Consider the following 18,096-nt stretch of genomic DNA (forward strand, 5'->3'; position numbering starts at 1 on the left):
TGTACTGAGCAACCACGCGATTGTTTCCTACAGTAGAGATTAGAAGCTGATACAATGCAGCTATATATAGAAGCACCTTGCATGTTGATTGCGTCACAGCAGACGTGTGTTACACACAGAACATCTGACATTACGCACGAGTAAATGCATACAGCTGATGCCAATGTAACCACAAGGCAGAGCAGTGAAGGGGACCAGTCACCCAGCCAGCCTGCAAAGCCCCCCTGTAATTACTGCAGAGTGACCTCTGTAATTACTGCATGAGTGACCTCTCACTCATCACTGATCTGATTCATCTGATGACTGTATTGTGTGGCAGCATCACAGATCTTTTACTGGCAAAGGTCACATTTGGGTTGCACATTGGTCATGGAAAGATGAATGCAGGGTTTGTGCAGGTGTGAGGGGGCCTGAGCCAAAGATAAGGTGCCCAAATCTGCCCCCCTCCTGCCATGAACACGTTGGTAATGACACATGAATAATAAGCAGCCTCTGTAACAGACTCCAGGTTTTACACGAACACCATTAACCCCCTGAATGATGCAAGCTCCATGCAACCAGCGCCTCGCCATGGGCTGAAGATCTCTCCAGCGCGCAAGGAGTTAACCACTCTCCCTCTGCAGCAGCTGCATGAATGGGATGTTCCACTTCTGCAAAACATGAATGAACCGTGGGGGGGTGTCCGGTCCCTAACACCCACCTAATGCTGGGGTTTCTCAGGTGCGGTGACATTGGCACTTGTTGTAACAATAGCGAGCTGAGGGGGAACAGGTGCACTGGCTCACCTGCAGAGGGAATTAAAGGGCGTTTATGTGATGCTGCTGGGTTCCTTACACCGGTGACCCCTCTACAAGAGATGCATAATGGAATGGCCCTGCCCTTGGATTTTGCAGGGTGAGCTACAACCCTGCAGTTTGTAGTTTCCAGTCCCACCGACCTGTCCAGGTAAGTTGCTACCGCATTGAATGCACATGGGGATGTGGACAGCTTTGCAGGCTGGGGTATTCACATGGGCCGGGCACTGACAGTCCCTGAGACAGAGGCATCTTCCCAGATGTGAGCTGCAGGCGGTGTCTCCTCACTACACACAGTCCCTGTCCTCTCTCCAGGGTGGATCATGTCACACTGCTGGAAGTCATGCATTTATTAGTAATGCATTCAGGTATTATAATGTAACTGCAAATACTGCTCATACACTTCTCTGTGTATAACCCTGACTGTGCTGTATGTGTGTAGAGTGGATGTGGTTTCCTGCACTGCAGCTGTTGTGGGACTATATGGGGTCTATTTACTAAGCCTTGGAAAGAGATAAAGTACCAGCCAATCAGCTCCTAGTTGCCATGTTACAGGCTGTGTTTGAAAATTGACAGTTAGGAGCTGGTTGGTTGGTAGTTTATCTCCGTCCACGTTTTCTCTCTCCAAGTCTTCGTACATAGGGGTCTATTCATGAAGCAGTGAAAAGAGTGGAGAAGTTGCCCATGGCAGCCAATCAGCTGCTACATATAATTTTATAGAATGCGTCTGACAAATGTTGTTTAAAAGCCGATTGGTTGCTATACAAGTAGGCAACCAGTTCCTCGTCAGCTGCTGTGGAACTATCAGTCTCAGCATGTAGTTCTGCGTCAAAGGGAGAGTCACAAGTGGACTAAAGGTGTGTACACACGGTGAGATTCGGGCTATACCTGATTCTCATTATGCGATAGGGACTAGGTCGGTATCGCGAGGCTAGATGACTGTGCTTGCGATACTGGCTATGTGCGATTTTGGCTATATAGTCAGAATCGCAAGTAAATATCTCACGGTGTGTACACAGCTTCAGCCTCAGATACTCAGGAGTCAGATGAGTGATGTATGTTTTACATAAATCCTTATGCAACAGAGTATGTGCTTTACAGAGAAAACAAATGACGTTCTCCCCCATATTGCCAAAGTTTGGGTCATGCTCATCCCATGCGCTTTATCCTACAGCTCTCCCGCTGGATGTGACATAGGAGGGCGCAGCGTGGGTGTGATGTTAGAGCCAGCGTCTCATTTGCTTATGATACATTATGCTCTGTTTAAAAAAACATAAAAAAAAAACTCTGGGGCAGATGTGACAGGTAGGAGCTGCTTGGTTGGTACTTTATCTCTCTTAGGCTGACCGGGTATGGGTCACTAGGTCGACGAGGTAATTAGGTCAACATGTACTAGGCTGACATTAGTTTTTTTACTTTTTTGGTGTCGTTTTCTGCATAAATTAACGGGGAACCCCAATTATTGCACCATGTCCCCTCGCATGGCTTGCAAGCTTCGGGTATGGTGCCTCGCTCCGCTACCGCTGCGTTCGGCACAGATTACCGTTCCCAATCGTAGTCCATGTGGATCGTGAAGTATGAAAAAGTAAAAAAAAAAAAAAGTGAAAAACTCATGTCAACCTTTTTCCATGTTGGCCTAGTAACCACGTCGGCCTAATGCATGTCGACCAATAGTGGTTGACCCAATGCCTGTCGACCTAATGACCGTAAGCCGGCTGACCATATTATCCCTTTTACCTGGGACACTCATAAATTACGCAGGTTCTGTGGCTAGCTGACTACAAGCCTGCATTTCACCTGGTTTTAAGCAGCCACAGAGCCTGTGTAATTCATGAGTGTCAGCCTATCTCTCTCCACTTTATCACTCCCCAAAGCTTAGTACATCTGCCCCATCAATGTCAAATGTACGTCTTCTAAATGCCGACAGACCCACTGTGAGGAGAGCAGGCAGGAGAAGTAAGCTGCAGGAGGTACACACCAGACAGATAAGAGGAACGATGCTATGGCCATCCAATGTCCTGTACACGCGTAGCGCAGTTACCGCTCCTACCTGAATGATGAATGTTGTTGAGGTGATGTTTTTACATGCCCTTTGTTGGGCCGATCGTGTACACGCTGCATATGACGCAAGTTATCAGTCCATCAGGATCAATGAACGCTGCGTCACACTCCCGATGTCCGGCTGGTTTGTAAACGACCGTCGTTCCGGGTGCTGTGTAAATACTGTGCTATAATCGGACCGACCGGCAGAGAATTATCTGATCGGCCTGATAATTGCACAGAGTGTACCTAGCTTCAATTACTGTTAATTACAGAAAGTGACTCTTATGTCTCCACTTCTGGGAGATATAGGAACAGACACAATTATACACATTTCCTTGCAATGTTCGCAGGGTACTCTGACATCGCTGATTGTCCTGTGCACCTCTGTGGAATGCGAGGTAAAATTGTCAACGTTGGTGGCCCCGAAGTGCCGCCATTCCAATAGACATCACCCGCAATTGGCTTGCCCACATTAAGTGTGTAATAAGAACTTGCTCAATCTTCTGTGCACCACAAGGACTCATTCTGAGCAGCTCATAGTTTCTCATATGCCCAAGAGCTTACACTCTGATTTAAATCAAAGAAAAATAACTGTGATCCTTTAAAATAAAAAAATAAAAAACCCTCATCTTCTCCCTTCTGAACTACTGTAACCTACTGCAATTATGTATTTCCATTTTCCAAATGTGGATGCTAGCATTGCCTGCGCACAATGGGGGGTCATTCCGAGTTGATCGTAGCTGTGCTAAATTTAGCACAGCTACGATCATTCACACTGACATGCGGGGGGACGCCTAGCACAGGGCTAGTCTGCCCGCATGTCAGTCCGCCCCCCCCCCCCCCCCCACAGAAGTGCAAAGGCATCACACAGCGGCTATGCCTTTGCACTTCAAGAGTAGCTCCCGATCAGCGCAGCTTTAGCGTGCTGGCCGGGAGCTACTCCTCGCTCCCCGGCCAGCAGCGACTGCGTATGACGTCACGCAGTCACAGTGCCCCGCCCCCCCAACGGTCCGGCCACACTTGCGTTGGCCGGACCGCGCCCACGAAACGGCAGCCAAATGTTGCCGTTCCGGCCCCGTCCCCCTGCCCAGCGACCGCCTCTGCCTGTCAATCAGGCAGAGGCGATCGTAGCAGTCAGACAGCCTTCGGCCGTCTGGCATGCCCCGGCGCACTGCGGAGCATGCACAGTTCTGACCCGATCGCACCGCTGCGATAAACTGCAGCATGCAATCGGGTCAGAATGACCCCCAATATTTGGTTCCATAAGCGCAGCGCCATCTGCTCGCACATTGTATTACATCACACATACTGCAGCTTCATGCAGATATGGTGGAAATGGTATCCGGACTCCAGGTCGACACACCTTAGGTCGATGCCAATTGGTCGACACACCTTAGGTCGACATGGACAAAAGGTCGACAGGAACAAGGTCGACATGGAAAAAGGTCGACACGGGTTTTTCACGATTTTTTTCTTTTTTTGAACCTTTTCATACTTAACGATCCACGTGGACTACGATTGGAACGGTAAAGTGTGCCGAGCGAAGCGGTAGTGGAGCGAAGGCACCATGCCCGAAGCATGGCGAGCGAAGCGGTGCACTAATTGGGGTTCCTGGTCGCTCTACGAAGAAAACGACACCAAAAAAACATTAAAAACTCATGTCGACCTTTTTCCATGTTGGCCTAGTAACCACGTCGGCCTAATGCATGTCGACCAATAGTGGTTGACCCAATGCCTGTCGACCTAATGACCGTAAGCCGGCTGACCATATTATCCCTTTTACCTGGGACACTCATAAATTACGCAGGTTCTGTGGCTAGCTGACTACAAGCCTGCATTTCACCTGGTTTTAAGCAGCCACAGAGCCTGTGTAATTCATGAGTGTCCCACGAAAAAGGGATAATATGGTCAGCCTATCTCTCTCCACTTTATCACTCCCCAAAGCTTAGTACATCTGCCCCATCAATGTCAAATGTACGTCTTCTAAATGCCGACAGACCCACTGTGAGGAGAGCAGGCAGGAGAAGTAAGCTGCAGGAGGTACACACCAGACAGATAAGAGGAACGATGCTATGGCCATCCGATGTCCTGTACACGCGTAGCGCAGTTACCGCTCCTACCTGAATGATGAATGTTGTTGAGGTGATGTTTTTACATGCCCTTTGTTGGGCCGATCGTGTACACGCTGCATATGACGCAAGTTATCAGTCCATCAGGATCAATGAACGCTGCGTCACACTCCCGATGTCCGGCTGGTTTGTAAACGACCGTCGTTCCGGGTGCTGTGTAAATACTGTGCTATAATCGGACCGACCGGCAGAGAATTATCTGATCGGCCTGATAATTGCACAGAGTGTACCTAGCTTCAATTACTGTTAATTACAGAAAGTGACTCTTATGTCTCCACTTCTGGGAGATATAGGAACAGACACAATTATACACATTTCCTTGCAATGTTCGCAGGGTACTCTGACATCGCTGATTGTCCTGTGCACCTCTGTGGAATGCGAGGTAAAATTGTCAACGTTGGTGGCCCCGAAGTGCCGCCATTCCAATAGACATCACCCGCAATTGGCTTGCCCACATTAAGTGTGTAATAAGAACTTGCTCAATCTTCTGTGCACCACAAGGACTCATTCTGAGCAGCTCATAGTTTCTCATATGCCCAAGAGCTTACACTCTGATTTAAATCAAAGAAAAATAACTGTGATCCTTTAAAATAAAAAAATAAAAAACCCTCATCTTCTCCCTTCTGAACTACTGTAACCTACTGCAATTATGTATTTCCATTTTCCAAATGTGGATGCTAGCATTGCCTGCGCACAATGGGGGGTCATTCCGAGTTGATCGTAGCTGTGCTAAATTTAGCACAGCTACGATCATTCACACTGACATGCGGGGGGACGCCTAGCACAGGGCTAGTCTGCCCGCATGTCAGTCCGCCCCCCCCCCCCCCCCCACAGAAGTGCAAAGGCATCACACAGCGGCTATGCCTTTGCACTTCAAGAGTAGCTCCCGATCAGCGCAGCTTTAGCGTGCTGGCCGGGAGCTACTCCTCGCTCCCCGGCCAGCAGCGACTGCGTATGACGTCACGCAGTCACAGTGCCCCGCCCCCCCAACGGTCCGGCCACACTTGCGTTGGCCGGACCGCGCCCACGAAACGGCAGCCAAATGTCGCCGTTCCGGCCCCGTCCCCCTGCCCAGCGACCGCCTCTGCCTGTCAATCAGGCAGAGGCGATCGTAGCAGTCAGACAGCCTTCGGCCGTCTGGCATGCCCCGGCGCACTGCGGAGCATGCACAGTTCTGACCCGATCGCACCGCTGCGATAAACTGCAGCATGCAATCGGGTCAGAATGACCCCCAATATTTGGTTCCATAAGCGCAGCGCCATCTGCTCGCACATTGTATTACATCACACATACTGCAGCTTCATGCAGATATGGTGGAAATGGTATCCGGACTCCAGGTCGACACACCTTAGGTCGATGCCAATTGGTCGACACACCTTAGGTCGACATGGACAAAAGGTCGACAGGAACAAGGTCGACATGGAAAAAGGTCGACACGGGTTTTTCACGATTTTTTTCTTTTTTTGAACCTTTTCATACTTAACGATCCACGTGGACTACGATTGGAACGGTAAAGTGTGCCGAGCGAAGCGGTAGTGGAGCGAAGGCACCATGCCCGAAGCATGGCGAGCGAAGCGGTGCACTAATTGGGGTTCCTGGTCGCTCTACGAAGAAAACGACACCAAAAAAACATTAAAAACTCATGTCGACCTTTTTCCATGTCGACCTTGTTCCTGTCGACCTGTTGTCCATGTCGACCTAAGGTGTGTCCACCAATTGGCGTCGACCTAAGGTGTGTCGACCTTTGTGCTGTCGACCCTCAGTCCCAGACCCGGTGGAAATATCCTCCTCTCATATAATCTCTCATCAGTTCATTCATATTACCCCTTTAATTAATATGGTATTTACTGATAACGGGGACAGTTAGACTTTGCTGGGAAAGTGAAGAATCCTATACCATTTTCAGACCAAAATCCCGGGTCTGTGCCAGGTTAATAAATATGTTTTCCACCCGTGTTACATCTGTTCATACCCCTCTCATACCCCTCTCACTGCACATTGGACCCGGATAATTCCCAGATCATCGCCTTTCACACTGCACCAATGTCTGCCTGCAAATCTAGTGTGAAGTCATTAAAGGTCATACTTGCTTACTCTTCCTGAATGTCAGGGAGGCGCCTGGGTGGTGCTCCCGGCAGTGGTGCAAGTGTGTGGGTACAGGTGGGTACGGCGTACCCGTAAGAATTTAGCAGTGGGTACACCGTACCTACACCGACGGGCCGCCGCTCCTCACCCGCCGCTGATGTGAGGGAAGGAGAGCGCAGCCTGCGCCTCTCCTTCCCCTCAGTCTCCGGCGGGTGTCTCAGTTTAATTCAGCGCCGATCCGTGAGCCAATCAGAGCTCGCACCGCAGAATGCGCTCTCCTTCCCTCACACAGACAGGATGGCAGCGGTAAGCAGGGGGGAGGGGGGGCATGTATACTTGACACTGGGGGATATCTGGCTCGGGGGGGGGGGGGGCATGTATACCTGGCACTGGGGGATATCTGGCATTGGGGGGGGGGGCATGTATACCTGGCACTGGGGGATATCTGGCACTGGGGGGGGGGGCATGTATACCTGGCACCTGGGATATCTGGCACTGGGGGGCTTGTGTACCTGGCACTGGGGGGCATATCTGGCACTGGGGGCATATCTGGCACTGGGGGCATATCTGGCACTATGGGGGCATTTGTGTATCTGGCACTCTGGGGACATTTGTATATCTGGCACTGTGGGGCAACGTGTATCTGGCACTATTGGGGTCATACGTGTATCTGCCCCTCCCCCCATATGTGTATCACGCCCCCATTTTCATTGGCCACGCCCCATGTGGAATTTGGTCACACCCATTTTTTTGCGCTCACGCCTTCGCCGCGCGCACACAGTACCCGTAACACATTTTTCCTACTTGCACCACTGGCTCCCGGCCACCCGGAAAGGTCTGCAAGTCTCCCGGCCGACAGCCAAATTCCCGCACCCTTAGGTAAAATGCTCATAGAGCCCTTGCAGCGGGGGTGCTGATGACGCAATTTGCGCCATTGTGACGCTGCGCCCTGCTCCACTATGCAGGTAATCTCGGCATAGTGTAGAGGGGGCGGGGCCACAATGATGCAAACTCATGGCCACACCGCTTGCTCCTCCCCATCATGCCTCCCTGTGATGCACCACGCCCACTGCTCCTCCCCATCACGCGCCCCTGTGCTGCGCCACGCTCCCTGCTAAACCGACCTGGCTGTCTCCCACCGTAGGAGGCAGCCAGAATGTCAGCAACAATGGTAAAGGTGGACGGTTTGAAGATGATGTTATCGCACACTGCTATATGCAATATGCCGGGTCGATATACCGGGTTATTTGTGCGGTGTGAAAGTGGTATTAGATGCAGATTGGTGTCTGTATAAGTGCTCATACAGTCAGGGGCGTTTTAAGAGAGGTAGAGGCCCGTGTTCAGCCTCCTCCGTTCGGGCCCCTTCCTCTCTGCCCGGAGCGCTGTAGAGTCTGAGCACTAGAGGGCTCAGACTCTACTGCGCATGCGCAGATCTCCGGGAAAATGGCGCGATGGCCATTTTCCCTGAGATTACTCTACTGCGCGTGCGCAGAACTCCATGAAAATGGCCGCTGAGCCATTTTCACTGTGTTCTAATAGCTCTGCGGATGCCGGTGCTGGACTTTGGAGGGGTGAGAATTTCTGTAGTGCAGCGAGATGGGTTGTTTCCCAGCGGCCACTCGGTGAGTTCTGCTAAAGATTCCTTGCACAACCATGGGCGCGAGTGACTCTTGCTTTGTCAGTAAAGATGGAGATTGTATTATTTATGAGTGACTAGATCAGTCTTCAGCGATAAAGGGGTCACCGGCAATAGTCGGGGGATTTAAAAGAAAATCGTATTTCTGTCGGAAATCAGAGAGGTGTTAAGTACGTCCTTCACCTGTTTCCCTCTTAACAAATGTATAGCCCAGATTTATCACGATTTGGAGAGTGATAAATTGCACAGTGATAAAGTGCCAACCAATCAGCTGCTAACTGTCATTTTTCAAACGCAGCCTGTAACATGACAGGAGCTGATTGGTTGGCATTTTATCACTGCGCAATTTGTTGTCACTGTGAGTTAAGTTGGAGTGAAATTTCTATCATCTAATATAATTTAATATTATGCACACCGAGTAAAACGTAAGTAAATCCTGTCTCCAATGGATCCTGTGGGCTGCGGTCCGATTTTCATGGGGGGCCTGGAGCGGGTATACGGTCGTTAGGTCGACACAACTTAGGTCGACAGACACATTTAAAAAAAATTGGGGACTTTTTCATACTTTACGATCCACGAGGACTACAATTGGGAACGGTAACCTCGCCCAAATCATGGTGAGCGGACACGGTGCACTAATTGGGTTCCCCGTCACTTTTTACGAAGAAAATGACACCCAAAAAAGTCCCAAAACTCATGTCGACCTTTTCACCTGTCGACCTAATGACTGTCGACCTAAGTTGAGTCAACCCTACGACCCATACCCCCTGGAGCTGCAGCTATACCTTCCGACTGTTAATCCGACCCTGGTTGCTGTTCATTTGGTTGGGCCTCTGTCCTGCATTATATTGCCTTTGTTGTTGTTCTTCCATTTGGTGCGTAGATTTATTTTCTCTACGGCTTAGATATGTTTCTAAATATATTTAGAGACCTATTTATAGATTATCAGGACTTGGTCACGATAATTATTTCTTATTGACAGTTATTGTAGCAATAAGAAATTATGTATCACCGGTATGTAACAAGAATCACACGCTTCCATACGAGCCCCTCCCTGCGACGTGTAAAAGGATGCGATAACTTTCATTGCTGGTTCAGGAACCAGGCGTGCTATTGCCCCAGCGCAGTCATCATGCATATGCGAGTGTTTAGCTTGTAAATTGCGATGCATTAGCTAACGAGGCCGGCCAATTTACCAAGTTTGGCAAATCTCACAATATAGAGATGTAGGGGGGCTGTTACTGTATCCTGGGGATGCTTACATATTGCAAGGATTACCTGCAAAATCACTTTAATAAATACCCCCAACCTCCCAACCTATTGAAAGTCTCGATCAGGAATTTTGTGTTTCCGAACAAAGGGACGTGGCCTTGCGGGGACAAGGGACGTGGCCTCGCGGGAAATGCATTTGACTTGTCTTCTTCCTTTTCAATGTTATTTGCTGCTTAAAAGCGGATCTGTCAATATTTATTTATGTTGTCTCTAACATGAATTTCTAAAGGCCCGTACACACTGGCCAATATATCGGCCGTTCTCTTGAACGGCCGATATATCACGGGTCCGTCGGCCAGTGTGTACGGTCGATACGTCTGTGAACTCCGTCGTTCACAGACGTATCGCGTCGGCCCCGCTGCACAGCCGACGCCCAATATATCTACCGATATATTGGCGCGTCGCTGTATGTGTACGGCGGTCGGCCGACCGCCCGTACACATGCTGCGCCGGCCGGCGGTGATTGACAGCTGAACTGAGCGGGCGTGTGTACACGCCCCCGCCCAGTTCATGAAGTCAGTCCCCGACGGATCGGGCAGTGTGTATGCTCAACACACTGCCCGATCCGTCCATAGATTTATCTGCAGATCAATTGATCTGCAGATATATCTACTAGTGTGTAACCACCTTAACTCGTCAATTTCTCCGCTGGAGATTTCAGCTGACATATAACAAGTTCACCTGTTCACTACAAGAGAATCCTAGTGGCAAGCATTTTTTATTTTGATTCTGTACCTGTAGTCACTGACTGCCCAGAGTCAGGAACTAGCACAGTGCCTGTAATCACCGTCTGCATAGAGTCAGGAACTAGCACAGTGCCTGTAATCACTCACTGCCCAGAGTCAGGAACTAGCACAGCACCTGTAATCACCACCTGCCCAGAGCCGGGAACTAGCACAGTGCCTGTAATCACCGACTGCCCAGAGCCGGGAACTAGCACAGTGCCTGAAATCACCAACTGCTCAGATCCTGGAACTAGCACAGCACCTGTAATCACCACCTGCCCAGAGCCGGGAACTAGCACAGCGTCTGTAATCACCGACTGCCCAGAGCCAGGAACTAGCACAGTGTCTATAATCACCCACTGCCCACAGCCAGGAACTAGCACAGTGCCTGTAATCACCCACTGCCCAGAGCCAGGAACTAGCACAGTGCCTGTAATCACCCACTGCCCAGAGCCAGGAACTAGCACAGTGCCTGTAATCACCCACTGCCCAGAGCCAGGAACTAGCACAGTGCCTGTAATCACCCACTGCCCAGAGCCAGGAACTAGCACAGTGCCTGTAATCACCCACTGCCCAGAGCCAGGAACTAGCACAGTGCCTGTAATCACCCACTGCCCAGAGCCAGGAACTAGCACAGTGCCTGTAATCACCCACTGCCCAGAGCCAGGAACTAGCACAGTGCCTGTAATCACCCACTGCCCAGAGCCAGGAACTAGCACAGTGCCTGTAATCACCCACTGCCCAGAGCCAGGAACTAGCACAGTGCCTGTAATCACCCAGAGCCAGGAACTAGCACAGTGCCTGTAATCACCCACTGCCCACAGCCAGGAACTAGCACAGTGCCTGTAATCACCCACTGCCCACAGCTAGGAACTAGCACAGTGCCTGTAATCACCCACTGCCCACAGCCAGGAACTAGCACAGGGGATCCGTTCAGGATTCCGGCTGTCGAAATCCCGCCAGTCAGAATACCAACGCCGGAATTCCGACACTATTTGGAATGCTGACACCGGCATCCCGAATAGGTTCACTAACTTCAAGTAGTCACTAACTTCCTAGAGCCAGGAGCTAGCACAGTGCCTGTAGTCACTATCTTCCTAGAGCCAGGAGCTGGCACAGTGCATGTAGTCACTATCTTCCTAGAGCCAGGAGCTGGCACAGTGCATGTAGTCACTATCTTCCTAGAGCCAGGAGCTGGCACAGTGCCTGTAGTCACTATCTTCCTAGAGCCAGGAGCTGGCACAGTGCCTGTAGTCACTATCTTCCTAGAGCCAGGAGCTAGCACAGTGCCTGTAGTCACTATCTTCCTAGAGCCAGGAGCTGGCACAGTGCCTGTAGTCACTATCTTCCTAGAGCTAAGAGCTGGCACAGTGCCTGTAGTCACTATCTTCCTAGAGCCAGGAGCTGGCACAGTGCCTGTAGTCACTATCTTCCTAGAGCCAGGAGCTGGCACAGTGCCTGTAGTCACTATCTTCCTAGAGCCAGGAGCTAGCACAGTGCCTGTAGTCACTATCTTCCTAGAGCCAGGAACTAGCACAGTGCCTGTAGTCACCCACTGCCCAGAGCCAGGAACTAGCACAGTGCCTGTAATCACCGACTGCCCAGAGCCAGGAACTAGCACAGTGCCTGTAATCACCGACTGCCCAGAGCCAGGAACTAGCACAGTGCCTGTAATCACCGACTGCCCAGAGCCAGGAACTAGCACAGTGCCTGTAATCACTCACTGCCCAGAGCCAGGAACTAGCACAGTGCCTGTAATCATCCACTGCCCAGAGCCAGGAACTAGCACAGTGCCTGTAATCACCCACTGCCCAGAGCCAGGAACTAGCACAGTGCATGTAATCACCCACTGCCCAGAGCCAGGAACTAGCACAGTGCCTGTAATCACCAACTGCCCAGAGCCAGGAACTAGCACAGTGCATGTAATCACCCACTGCCCAGAGCCAGGAACTAGCACAGTGCCTGTAATCACCAACTGCCCAGAGCCAGGAACTAGCACAGTGCCTACAATCACCCACTGCCCAGAGCCAGGAACTAGCACTGTAATCACTGACTGCTCAGAGCCAGGACTAGCACAGTGCCTGTAATCACCTACCGCCCATAGTCAGGAACTAGCACAGTGCCTGTAATCACCGTCTGCCCAGAGCCAGGAACTAGCACAGTGCCTGTAATCACCGTCTGCCCAGAGCCAGGAACTAGCACAGTGCCTGTAATCACCAACTGCCCACAGCCAGGAACTAGCACAGGGGATCCGTTCAGGATTCCGGCTGTCGAAATCCCGCCAGTTAGAATACCAACGCCGGAATTCCGACACTATTTGGAATGCTGACACCGGCATCCCGAATAGGTTCACCAACTTCAACTAGTCACTAACTTCCTAGAGCCAGGAGCTAGCACAGTGCCTGTAGTCACTATCTTCCTAGAGCTAAGAGCTGGCACAGTGCCTGTAGTCACTATCTTCCTAGAGCCAGGAGCTGGCACAGTGCCTGTAGTCACTATCTTCCTAGAGCCAGGAGCTGGCACAGTGCCTGTAGTCACTATCTTCCTAGAGCCAGGAGCTGGCACAGTGCCTGTAGTCACTATCTTCCTAGAGCCAGCGCACTGTAGTCACTATCTTCCTAGAGCCAGGAGCTGGCACAGTGCCTGTAGTCACTATCTTCCTAGAGCCAGGAGCTGGCACAGTGCCTGTAGTCACTATCTTCCTAGAGCCAGGAACTGGCACAGTGCCTGTAGTCACTGTCTTCCTAGAGCCAGGAACTGGCACAGTGCCTGTAGTCACTGTCTTCCTAGAGCCAGGAGCTGGCACAGTGCCTGTAGTCACTGTCTTCCTAGAGCCAGGAACTGGCACAGTGCCTGTAGTCACTGTCTTCCTAGAGCCAGGAACTGGCACAGTGCCTGTAGTCACTATCTTCCTAGAGCCAGGAGCTGGCACAGTGCCTGTAGTCACTATCTTCCTAGAGCCAGGAGCTAGCACAGTGCCTGTAGTCACGATCTTCCTAGAGCCAGGAGCTGGCACAGTGCCTGTAGTCACGATCTTCCTAGAGCCAGGAGCTGGCACAGTGCCTGTAGTCACGATCTTCCTAGAGCCAGGAGCTGGCACAGTGCCTGAAGTCACTATCTTCCTAGAGCCAGGAGCTAGCACAGTGCCTGTAGTCACTGTCTTCCTAGAGCCAGGAACTAGCAAAGAATGAAGCTGTACTGATGTGGTTATTAAATTCATAGTACATTATACAGACCTCCCAAGTCCCAACATATGGACACATGAAATCATGATAAAGTGATCCCTTCCCTGGATCCACGCAAACTCTGTACCTATCAGCCCAGAAACGACCCATTTAGGGTGACTATCTGCCCCTTTCAGGATCTATGAATTGGGACAATTCCTTCACAATGGGTTACTATAGAGAGGTATTGTCATGCCGCAGCGAAGCTTTGAGAACACACCATGATCTTTCTATTTAAAGCCAGGAGAAAAGTACAAGGTTTTGCTTATTTGTACAATCGTTGTTGTTTTTACTGTCTGTGTGTACAAGCTATTTATTTTATTTAGCCATAAGGCAAATTAAAAATGAACATTATCTGCAAGTCATCATAATATTAATTGGGGGATGTAGGTGATTCGAAGAGAGTGAACCATCCGCAGTGGTTCAGACAACTAGTAAGGAAAATCTTCATATTAACCAACCAAATTTTGGTTCAATACTATTTTCATTTCCAATTGTAAAGGATTGTAAGACCCTTTAACGGCCCAGATAGGAGGGTCATCCTATAAACCTGTCTTATTCGGTTTTGTCATAACAATGGTCAACCTCATTTACAGTATAATATTTGATTTGTCTTCCTTTATTTAAATTATCCTCTTTTATTACTGGGTCTGTCTAAATCGCTCGCCATATTTTGTTGGCAGAAGAAACCTTGCTTAATGCTATGTAAAAGTAGCCTATACATTTATATATACTGTATGTTAACGGGATAATGGTTCAACACACACTGTATGTATATATCCGTGGAAAAAGCGTCTGCCTTCGGAACTAGGGATCCCTACTTAACCACGGTGTGACCGTGACTTTCAGTTGCCATCGTGGATAGCATTGCAGCTTCTCAACCCTGGTGTCAAGAGTTTAATTCCTGACCAAGGCACTATGTGTGGAGTTTGTATGTGCCCCTCCCCCATGTATTTGCGTGAGGTGCTCCAGCTTCCCCACGCACCACAAAAACATACTGCTACAAATCTTTCATCTGTAAAAATAATTACCTGGATATTATTTAGTAAACACTATGCCAACGTTTTCATATTTTACACACATAAATAATACAATTTTCAATATAGAAAAGGAGAAACCCATAGAAAAAATTATGTTGGAAGTGACAAGAATCTCACTGTAGATCCAAACCTATGTGCCTTTCCACAATACCAGGCCTAATCTTTCCAGTTAGAAGTAAAAACCTTGTACGTAATAATATAACACACTAGAAGTGGGGGGGGAAGCCTGGTCCTGTGGGCTCCCCAGTGGTTAGGGGTCAAAGACAAACACCTGTAAAACGGTTTCTTCCAAAAACCAGTTCACTAAAGCAGAGGAATAAGCAGAGAAAGTTTTAGATATCCACTAGATGGCAGAAATAATCTGATCTTGCCGATGTCATACAAAACCAATAATGGAAGAGGGAAAAAAAAACCAGAGAAATGGGAGGGGGCTCTTTATTTCATCCGGCTGAGCTGTCTGTAAGAGCTGTGGCAATTAAACCTCCTCCAGACCACAGGAAGCGTTGGGAGAAGAGAGTGCGCACAGGCAAGGTAGGTTCTCTGATCGCGTTTATCTATACATGTCCTTCCAGGATGCAGATGTTGATGAGGGTAGCATCTTGAGCTCTGACCAAAACATGTTAGCTGGTAATCCCTGCCCCAGCACTTCTCATTACTTTGCAGCATACTATCATCAGCGTAAGGCTCCTGAACGCACACAAGTATCATAGGACTGTGCTCAAAAAATAATTATGTTGCAGTTATGTTATTAATAATCTCTGTTTTAAGTCTTTGCGTAAGAGTTTGGTCACTCTGCATTGCTTTAACTGATGTCTGTACTCAACAGGTGTCCGAATCCTCTCGGTATGTAACTGCAGCTGATACCTGCCTTCAAGACGGAAGCCTTCTAAACCTTTTAAGGGTCCACTTCCCCGACAGCAATATGCCAGAGCAAAGCAATCATTACCAGGTGGTGGTGTTCGGTGCTGCAGGAGTTGGGAAAAGTTCCCTGGTTCTTCGATTTGTACGGGGAACTTTTAGGGAAACCTATATCCCTACTATAGAAGATACCTACAGACAGGTCATCAGCTGTGATAAGAACGTTTGCACCTTACAGATCACCGACACCACTGGAAGTCACCAGTTCCCTGCCATGCAAAGGTTGTCCATCTCCAAGGGCCACGCTTTCATCTTGGTCTACTCAGTGACGAGTAGACAGTCCATGGAGGAGCTTCATCCAATACATGAGCAGATCTGTCAGATTAAAGGAGACACACACAACATTCCCATCATGCTGGTAGGCAATAAGAGTGATGAGTCCATGAGGGAGGTCCAGACCAGCGAAGGAGATAGTTTGGCCAACAAGTGGAAGTGCTCATTCATGGAGACATCTGCCAAACTTAACTACAATGTACAGGAACTGTTCCAGGAGCTTTTACATTTGGAGAAGAGGAGAACTGTTAGCCTCCAGGTGGCCGGGAAAAAGTCCAAGCAGCAGAAAAAGAAAGAAAAGCTGAAAGGAAAATGCTCTATAATGTAGGATGACCTCAGACTAGCGGACTGGCATTACGGCATGAAGCAATCCAGACTTTCTCAGACATTTATAATAGAAGGCATTAACTTTTAGGTCAGAATACTTTGCTGGAAACAGCGCCAGGTTTTCGTGGTATTATGGTTACTATAGCAACCATATCCAGCCATCCTGTAAGTTTAGAAGACAAGCTGCAGTATACGCATGTCCGTGCAACGTCATTTAGCAGTTGGTCATCTTACTTAAAACATTTGTGCGTCTCAAAGCTAGCGCCAACACGGAAGGGACCGGTTTTGGACCATTCCTGTATATGAAATTTTGTTGGAACGCCTTTGACTGCAGATTGCACAGCTCTTAAGGGGTTGTGTAACATTCGCGTGCCGGGACGTTTGGAATTTAGGAAATGAATTGCTGCTTTAATTTAAACGTATATATGTGGTCACCTTTTTTTATGTTTGTGTTTGGTTTTCCTTTGTACTGCTTTAATTTCTTTTCTTTTTGAAACCTCTTGTGCTATGTAAGTGGACCCTGTTTTTGTACGTCATCCTTTTTAATATGAAATTGAGGATAATGAAATATTTCAGACACTCATTCTATGTGCGATACCTGTAAATTCTGGCAACGGTTGGTATAGCGATTTCAGCTGTACATTGTGTTAGAGCGGATTTTACTGGAAATAAAGAATATTCCCTGTGCTTATTGAGTGGACATTTGTGGGAGGAGATGTCCCTTTGTCAGGCTTATAGTTGGGGATGTAGCCCCTATATTGTTCTCAAACCATAATTTGATAAATCCTGCTCCGAACTAAGTGGTAAAGGTTATCAGTTGTTAGAAGAGATATGTTATATTTGAGATTGTCATTGTTAACTAGGTGCATATGTAAATGCTGAAATAATCCCACAGGGTATCTCCCTCCCATCATTCCCATTTTACTTATCAGAAAGCCTTGGATAGTGGTAAAGTGGAGAGAGATAAAGTATCAGCCAATCAGCTCCTAACTGTCATGTTACAGGCTGAGTTTGAAAAATGACAAGAGCTGGTTGGCTGGTTCTTTATGTCCGTCAGTTTTATCTCTCTCTCTCCAAGGCTTAGTAAATAGACCCCTTAGACCCCAAAGACTGTAACATGGCAGTTAGAAGCTGATTGAGTGGTACTTCATCTCTCTCCACTTTATCACTCTAAAGCTTAGCACATATGCCCCATATGCATTTGACAACTATCGGGCTAACATTTTAGATATTTGTCCCTGGAAATGTCCCAATTTTTCAATATGAAACAGCTGCACAATAAAAAAATTCTATTTTGTGCCTTCTAGAAGCTCGGTTCAGCTTTATACGCTGATATTTATTAAAGACTATGGGGTCTATGTACTAAGTGGTCTGTTTATTAAGGCTTGGAGAGAGATAAAGTACCAACCAGCCAGCCCCTGACATTTTGTCTGTAATATGACAGTTAAGAGGTAATTGGCTGCTACGTTATTTCTCTCCATTTTATCTATCTCTAAGAATTAGTACATAGACCCCTAAATAAATATATATATATATATATATATATATATATATATTCAAACTCCACCCACTGCGTCAGAGATAGGAAGAAACCGCACTAAACGTTGGACAGTAAAGAGATTCTCATCTT

The 18,096-nt window shown here is 48.5% G+C and overlaps 1 protein-coding gene across 3 annotated transcripts; it reads left to right on the plus strand.

The window, feature by feature from the left end:
• The first annotated feature begins 724 nt into the window (after positions 1-724).
• Positions 725-17,153, plus strand: DIRAS3 (DIRAS family GTPase 3). Of its 3 annotated transcripts, none has more exons than XM_063939120.1 (2): positions 725-945; positions 15,775-17,153. In XM_063939120.1, the coding sequence occupies exon 2, from the start codon at positions 15,871-15,873 to the stop codon at positions 16,465-16,467; it is 597 nt and encodes a 198-aa protein (XP_063795190.1). In that variant the 5' UTR covers positions 725-945; positions 15,775-15,870; the 3' UTR covers positions 16,468-17,153. The 3 variants fall into 3 exon arrangements, with proteins under 3 accessions (XP_063795190.1, XP_063795191.1, XP_063795192.1); XM_063939121.1 differs by lacking the exon at positions 725-945 and adding an exon at positions 998-1,162; XM_063939122.1 differs by lacking the exon at positions 725-945 and adding an exon at positions 15,456-15,479.
• The last annotated feature ends 943 nt before the right edge of the window (positions 17,154-18,096 follow it).

This window comes from Pseudophryne corroboree, chromosome 9 (assembly GCF_028390025.1).
Source record: "Pseudophryne corroboree isolate aPseCor3 chromosome 9, aPseCor3.hap2, whole genome shotgun sequence".
NCBI classification, from domain to species: Eukaryota; Metazoa; Chordata; class Amphibia; order Anura; family Myobatrachidae; genus Pseudophryne; species Pseudophryne corroboree.

Coding starts and splice junctions, on each gene's coding strand:
- DIRAS3 (XM_063939120.1), top strand. CDS start 15,871: ATGCCAGAGCAAAGCAATCATTACCAGGTGGTGGTGTTCGGTGCTGCA.